This window comes from Ixodes scapularis, unplaced genomic scaffold (genome assembly GCF_016920785.2).
Source record: "Ixodes scapularis isolate PalLabHiFi unplaced genomic scaffold, ASM1692078v2 PGA_scaffold6__148_contigs__length_123643588, whole genome shotgun sequence".
Taxonomy (NCBI): domain Eukaryota; kingdom Metazoa; phylum Arthropoda; class Arachnida; order Ixodida; family Ixodidae; genus Ixodes; species Ixodes scapularis.
Window position 1 is genome coordinate 22,117,104 of NW_024609881.1, and position 7,965 is coordinate 22,125,068.

The 7,965-nt window shown below is 41.4% G+C and overlaps 1 protein-coding gene across 1 annotated transcript; it reads left to right on the top strand.

The window, feature by feature from the left end:
• The first annotated feature begins 449 nt into the window (after positions 1 to 449).
• On the top strand, positions 450 to 6,585 carry LOC121838441 (zinc finger protein OZF-like). The gene is made up of 3 exons (XM_042294711.1): positions 450 to 522; positions 4,763 to 4,978; positions 5,063 to 6,585. The coding sequence occupies exons 1-3, from the start codon at positions 450 to 452 to the stop codon at positions 6,406 to 6,408; spliced, it is 1,635 nt and encodes a 544-aa protein (XP_042150645.1). The 3' UTR covers positions 6,409 to 6,585.
• Positions 6,586 to 7,965: the final 1,380 nt, after the last annotated feature.

The following is a 7,965-nucleotide window of genomic DNA, read 5'->3' on the forward strand; positions in this document are numbered from 1 at the left end:
CCATTTAGCCTGAAAACATAAAAAATCTGATTCTGCCCCTTTTAGGCCAATGCTTTTCTGTAAATTTTACCGAGCCGTGGGGGTGACATACCTGCCAAGTTTTACAATTTTATCGTAAAGTGCCCGCTTTCTTATGGTTATCGTATTGACAACAATAGTTCTACGATTATTTCTGATCCTGTGTAAAAATATATAGTAAATTGTTTTTTGTTCAAGCTGCATCTTGCCAGTTTGCAATTCGGTGTTGGCTACACTGATGCATTGACTTTATGCTAGGGGGCGCAAGCTACTACTTTTTGTAAAGGGTATAGCTGCTAACACCTATCCAAATCTAAAATACCTTTCTGTTTAGGAAATCTTTCTAGTGGCAATTTGGGTTGTCGCGCAAGTCGTGCATTGTTTTGCCGGAACTTTTTCGCATGATCCCTTAAAACCACCTTTACAACAAGATGGTGGGGGAAAACTATGTTCAAGTGTTCATTCCCAGCTATTCGACCGACTTTCCATGTATCAGGGCAAAAGGTATGCATGTTGTAGTTCGTGCCGCGGCAATGCTCTGTGTCATCTCAGTACGAACATTGTGTTCGTACTGAGCCGGGACATTTTGTGTCATCCGAGTACGAAAAAGCACGAGGACTCTGCAAAACTAGTTGAAACCAATGAGAAGCTTTGAGGGTACTTTAGCCGATCAATGGATCACTAAACTATCTGAGCAGAATGCCTTTTTACGGCATTTTTGTTGAACAGAACGGGCCGTTCACGGCGGTTGATTGCGCCGGTGACCTTTTAGAAAATGTCCCACGATTCAAAGGGATGCTACTAACTACGCTTGTGCTCAAACCAAGGCAGTTGCGATAATGAAGGGAAGTGCTGAAAAAGAGATTGGCGATGTTAGTAGTTCAGTAGTGTGCCGTTTTTAGTTGTGACTGATGTAAGCATTGACGTTGGCAATGATGCCAAGCTTTATCCTATCGTAGTCACGTTTTGTGACTAAGTTTTGAAGAACAGAAATGGTTTTTGTATTTCTTCCCACAATTGTAGTGGTTTTTTAGCATCCCCTGTAGAATTTTTAGCACTGTAGGGTTGGCAGGTCTGGATTGATTGCTGGGATGACCCTTAAGAGATTGGGCAAAATAACGGTAAAGCATGCACCACCCTTCTCTTTGCCCTGTTGAGGGAGTCACCAATTTTTTGGTTGGCATCGCCCCAACATCAGACCCATTGGGGCACAGTTTTGAGACCTTGGGTCAGAGCCACTAGAGAGGAAGTCCCAATTTTTCTCCAGCCCCAGCTGTGCTACTTACCATAAAATACCATTAAAGTGCCTATTTTGTTCAAGCGCCCACTATTAACATGTTCCAAACTTGGGAATGCTGCAGATTATACACTAAGCGTCCAATTTGACTGAACAAGTGCCCATTTCCAGATTATTTCCGTTTTCAAGGAAGTGTGATGAGCGCTCCCCTGGTATTTTACGGTAGTTGTTCTTCAATCCCTTTTTCCTAGATAATTTCTACCACTCTAACCTCCTCTCTATTGCATCTACTTTACTGTGATCCAAACTGCCATCTTTCCAGCGAAACTCTGGCCCCGGTACATCTGATACCCCTTCGGAAAGGGCAGCACTAAACTCCTTACATGTTAGAATCACATGTTCAATTGTTTATCTCTTCTACACATAGAGCACGTTTTATCTATATCTTCAAAATTAGCCCTGTATATGTTTATTCTTAAGACTCCTGTCCCTGCCTGAGCCAGCTAAGTGCTCCCTCTGGCATTATCGCTTTTCCAAGGTCTGTCCACGGTTACCAGACTGATTTTCAACCAGAACGTGGCTGCCTGCCAATGTGCATAGACGAAAGAGGTCAGACAAGCTAGAAAGTGGCCACAGATGACAAACCTGAAGAGCATCACAACAAGGAAAGAAGGAAAGGTTACAAATTTGGCTGGAAAGCCCCGATAAATTGAGCTTATCTTCGGCGCCAAGGTCATGCCTTTTGAAGGGAGCGAAACGAGCAGCCGAAAGTAGCGGAACTTGGTGAAGTCTGTAACCCAAGGTCTTAACCTAGCTCTTTTTTTCTTATTTGTGGACCTTTTTGTGTCCGTAATAATGAGACAGAGTTGCATGTATTTACCCAGTTTCTTCCCAGAACTAGCTAACCTTAGCCTGCACTCCGGCTTTTAATATTCACGAGGCAGAATTGCATAGAGGGGGATTGATCCCCCAAAATTGTGTCTGTATAGTGGGGCATCCATATTAGCACGACATGACTGCACCCAGTCATGGGCACGTTACTGCTAAAATGTAACAGTGTTACAGTTACAGTTACTCAGGTAAAAAAGTAACCCAGTTAGAGTTACAAAATTGAAAGAGTAACTTCTTATAGTTATAGTTACGTCTCTAAAGTAACGCCGTTACTTTGTCATTACTTTACGAAGAAACATGAGAAAACATTCAAAATGGACGTTCTTTTATATGCCTTTAATTTAGCATAGATTTCTTAAAAGACATTGTGTTCACGGTAGTGAATCTGATTATGTCGAGAAACTAAGATTTTCTTAATAATATATATTAATATATTTGGTTCTTCCTGTTTCAATTTTGACTATGAATAGCTCAGATCATAACTTAAAGCAGTATCCGAGTAAATCCACTACCGTAAAATACCGTGCATCCGCCCATACCACATTAAGCGCCAATTCCCAAATTTGTAAAATCTGAGAAAATGTGCACAGTACATTGATATGCAGAACTGATGACCGGACAAGTGCCCATCCCCCATTTTTTTATGATTATCTCAAAATTTTAAGTGGGCGCTTGCCCGGTATTTTACGGTATATGATAAAGAATTGGAGTCTCTTGGTTGGCAAAATTACAGGGGACCATAGTCTTAAACATTTAGCATAGCTGATAGCTGGTCTATAAAGAACTTTAAAATAAGAGAGACCACCATAAGGTATACACGAACACAAGGGCACGCGTCCAGATCTCGTGTATATCCAATCATGGTGCCAGTTTACAGTCGGTCAATTCTGATTTCGGATTTTTTTTTATGAGGCGAAATTGGACTGAAGCAATATAAATTGTGCAAATGTGAAGTCAATAATAATATGTCCTACCTTGCAATTCTTATGCCACTCTAATCCACTCGTCGATCAAATCGTTTTCTACTGCGTGTTCTGAATCTTTCATGAAACACAAAGCTTTTCTTGAAAACTTGGAGAGCAATGTTGCGGCTACATTCCTCCGTCAAACAACCACTGCGCGTGGAATTCCAAACGGCTGTTGCCTTTCCTCCATCGCTTCCTAACCAGATCGAACTTGCTCCTCTATCTTACCACCCGAAATAGAAGAGACCACCCGGAAAGCCCACGGCTTGAATATCTATAAGTCAACTGACGCCAAGTGCCCCTGGCCCCAGCTAAGGGCAGTCTTTCAATTACAAAAACACACAGACAAACAAGCAGAACGACACAGACGTTTCGAGCAGATACTCTTTCTCAAGTGAAGGGACCCGAGAAGGGAGAAATGGGTGACGGGAGGCAAGGCCGGTTGTAAAAAAAAAGGAAGGGAGAGAAAACAAGCCTGAAGTCGAGACCCCGCAAGAGTGCATCTGGGAGATGGACGACTCAAATTAGAGGGGAAGGAAACGTATGCTTGGTGGCAAGAAGACGCCTGTAAGCCTGCGGGCGTTTGGGGCGACCATCCCTGAAAACTGTCCTCTGCAAAAAGCACTCGCTCCCTCCGCGGGACGAAGAAAAGAGGAATGCTTTAAAGATGCCGCGCTTTGTTACATCCCTGTGCGCTGTGGGCATACATGGCTGGTACGGACACAAACGTCCCCATCCTCCCAGTTGGCGGGACTAGCTTGGCCGTGCAGTGTCAAACAAAATTTAGTTTATATTTTTATTTTTTTTCCTTCCTGCTCCAGACGTTTCCTGCAGCAGTTTTTGCTGTGCCCTTCCCGCACCAGGGCTTGGGACTCTCTCACGAGTTGCAAGGCAATTTGGTGGTCGTGTTCCTGTAAATCTGAGAAGTAACTGTAACGTTGCTTTTTACAGTTGCTCTCAAAAAATAGTAACTCTGTTACAGTTACAAGTTATTTCCACTAAGCAGTAACGCATTACAGTTACAAGTTATTTCCACTAAGCAGTAACGCATTACAGTTACAAGTTACTAAAAAAAGTAACTAGTTACCAGTAACATGTTACTAGTAACTAGTTACTGCCCAAGACTGACTGCACCACATGTTGTAATTCTTTTACTGGTAACTTCATGGAACACGTTCTATTTGAACTGTCATAATCAGTCATTGCCAATTAGGAAACAACATATCTAGCAATCTCCAGATATTGTTTTTGTTGTAGTTTCTGAATAATTATGTATCCAGCCCCCCAAAAATTATTCGGATCCAGATTCTAAATCGAAAGGTACTGGGTAAAAACATTTTCTTGTGAAAAAAGAAAATTTTTTAGAAAACAGAAAAACTTTTCAAAGTGAGAAGATATGTGAAGTATAATTTATAAATAAAAATAATAAAAATATATGAATTTTTTTAGGATTTTCATTTTTCAAGAAAAGGGACTTTGCTTAAAATTGCCAGTTGCATTTGAGTTCTTCCGTGAATTGAATTTCAAAGCACCACAAAATATTAAACTACAGCTGTGGCAAAACTGCATTAATGACTTCTTTTTTCCGAACTAATTGGCTATCTTTGTTAGGCTTTCCTTGTGTGTGAATACATATGTTTTTTTCTTCTAGGTGATGGAGTCACATTGTTGGGCAAGACCAGCTGCCCACTGAAAGTCACCAAGGACATCTGGTTCAGATGCTGTTCCTGCACGTATGTCACCAGAGATCAGCATGGAATTGTGAGCCACCTGGCTGCTCATGGTGATGCACAATCCAAGTGCCAGCATCCTTCCAAGTCTGGCTCTAAGGTCCAAGTGCTCAGCAACACTGAAAAGCACAACAGTAAACAGCCATTTAAGTGCGAACTTTGCCCCCAAGAGTTTGCTTATAATTCCATGCTGACCTGTCATAGTCGAACACATACTGGTGAAAAGCCTTTTAAGTGCAAGCAGTGCCCCCAAGCCTTTGCTCACAATTCCCTTTTAAAAAACCATAATCGAATACACTCCGGTAAAAAGCCATTTAAGTGCAAGCAGTGCCCCCAAGCCTTTGCTCACAATTCCCTTCTAAAAAACCATAATCGATTACACTCCGGTAAAAAGCCATTTAAGTGCAAGCAGTGCCCCCAAGCCTTTGCTCAAAATTCCGATCTACGAAACCATGATCAAACACACACTGTTGAAAAGCCATTTAAGTGCAAGGAGTGCCCCCGAGCCTTCGCTCGAAATTCCGATCTACGAAGACATAATAATGTGCACACTGGAGAAAAGCCATTTAAGTGCAAGCAGTGCCCCCGAGCCTTTGCTCGAAATTCTCATCTGCAAGGTCACAATCGAATGCACTCCAATGAAAAGCCATTTAAATGCAAGCAGTGTCCACAAACCTTTGCTCGAAATTCCCTTTTAAGAAAGCATAATCGAATGCACACTGATGAAAAGCCATTTAAGTGTAAGCTTTGTCCTCAAGAGTTTGCTTATAATTCCCTTCTGACCTGTCATAATCGAACACACACTGGTGAAAAGCCATTTAAGTGCAAGCAGTGTCCCCAAGCCTTTGCTCGAAATTCCCGTCTGCAAAGCCATAACCGAAAGCACACTGGTGAAAAGCCATATAAGTGCAATCAGTGCCCTCAAGCTTTCGCTCAAAATTCCACTCTACAAAGCCATAATCGAACGCACACTGGTGAAAAGCCATTTAAGTGCAAGCGGTGCTCCCAAGCCTTTGCTCAATATTCCACTCTACAAATCCATAATCGAACACACACTGGTGAAAAGCCATTTCAATGCAAGCTGTGCCCCAAAGCCTTTGCTCGAAATTCCCATCTACAAAACCATAATCGAATGCACGCTGGTGAAAAGCCATTCATGTGCAAGCAGTGCCCCAAAGCCTATGCTCAAAACTCCCATCTACGAAGCCATAATCGAGTACACACTGATGAAAAGCCATTTAAGTGCAAGGAGTGCCTTCGAGCCTTTGCTCGAAATTCTGATCTACGAAGCCATAATCGAACGCACACCGGTGAAAAGCCATTTAAGTGCAAGGAGTGCCCCCTAGCCTTTACTCGAAATTCTGGTCTACAAAGCCATAATCGATTGCACACTGGTGAAAGGCCATTTAAGTGCAAGGAGTGCCCACAAGCTTTTGCCCGAAATTCCTATTTGAGAAGCCATAATCGAGTGCACACAGGCGAAAAGCCATTTAAATGCAAGCAGTGTCTCCAAGCCTTTTCTCATAATACCACTCTTGTCCGCCATTATCGAACACACAGTGTTTAAAATGCCTACAAGAGCAAACAATGCCCCAAAAGCTTTGCTGAGAATAGAAGTTTATTTGCCAGAACCAGATGGCACACGTGCAGAATGCTTTGCAGTTGGCCTGCAAGTTGAGCCTGCTCCATGTGTAATCGTTAAAGTCATGCAGAACTTGATGCCATTTCAGTCGAAGGGTACAGATCCAAGAGGCATCTTTCTCCTCTCGAGGAGGAGGAGGAAAGAGTAAGGAGAGGAGGAAGGAAGGAAGGATTAGAGAGAGAGAGAGAGAGGAGTAAGTGAGATGTGAGAATAGAAAAAAGGCTGGTCTTGCGGTTGGGGAGGTCCTGCGGCAATTTTTTGTGGGTGCTTTGTTGTAGGGAAGCAGACGAATTGGAATGCGATATCTTCTTTTCATGTGCTTAGGGCGTTCTAACAGATTTTGAAACTCTGTTTTTGGATGTTCGACTAAACTCTGGTCGCTTATTGTAGCACATAATGGGGTTAATATTTGTAATACCCTCGACTCAGCGCACCCTGGCGGTTTGTAGGTGGAAACAAAATATACAATTACATTAAATAAAATAACAAAACAACCCAAATTCAAAATGCTAAGAACGCAGCTATACGAAATCAAATCCAGTAACCTAGTACGTTCTTGAAAACCTGAGCAATAGGCCCAATGTAAAGAGTGCACACTTATTGCTCCTGCGCTCCTAAGAGTAAAAATAAGTTCCGAGTTCAACCAAATTACAAATCAACACAAAATCTTTTTGTTAAGGGGTAACACTGGTCTTGGAGCTTTTTTTCTTATTTTATGACCAAACTCAATGAAACTGCACAAGCTTGTTCAGCTTTTTGTGCTGATTTCATATATCTGGTAATTTCTTGATTCAGTAGAATTGTCCTGAAGATAATTAAAACTTACCTGCCTTTGTTTGGAGGAATGATAGGGAAAAAACTGCTCAACAAAATATCCTTTTTAACACATGGCCAGATACTATGAAGTGTAAAGAATACAATGTTGGAAGTACTTTTAAGATAAACCCATTATTAGTGATTTTACAACATATTGAAGTTCAGTGCTCAATGCATGGCTAACAAGTAATAAAACAAAAGATCAAATAAAAAATTGTCTAGACTTATATTAAAAAATCTGCTCTCAACATTGTATGCTTCACACATTTAGCAGCACATTACAAGAAAGGTTATATTTTTGACTGCTGTAGATGCTGAGATATCCCTCCTGCAAATTTTCAACGAGTCCAAAAATTGTGTTATGTGAAAACAATGTTTTAGAGTCAACTTTAATGTACATTCAGCTCGAAAAGACATTATAAATTGATTTATAGCTCGAATATTTATCCACGAAATTAGAAGCGTGGTAGATTCAGAAGAACAACAGCCATCACCGTTTTCAAAAGAATGCAGTTTTAGGAAGTTTTTGGCTCTAAAGACCCATGTCCCCCCTTAAATAAAAACAGAAAGAATAAACATAGGGACGGACAGAACAACAACAAGTGTTGTTCTGTCCGTCCCTATGTTTATTCTTTCTGTTTTTATTTAACTTCACCAACGCGCTCA

Coding starts and splice junctions, on each gene's coding strand:
- LOC121838441 (XM_042294711.1), top strand. CDS start 450: ATGGTGGGGGAAAACTATGTTCAAGTGTTCATTCCCAGCTATTCGACC. Junction 523..4,762: donor TCCATGTATCAGGGCAAAAG/GTATGCATGTTG, acceptor TTTTTCTTCTAG/GTGATGGAGTCACATTGTTG. Junction 4,979..5,062: donor CACTGAAAAGCACAACAGTA/AACAGCCATTTA, acceptor CACATACTGGTG/AAAAGCCTTTTAAGTGCAAG.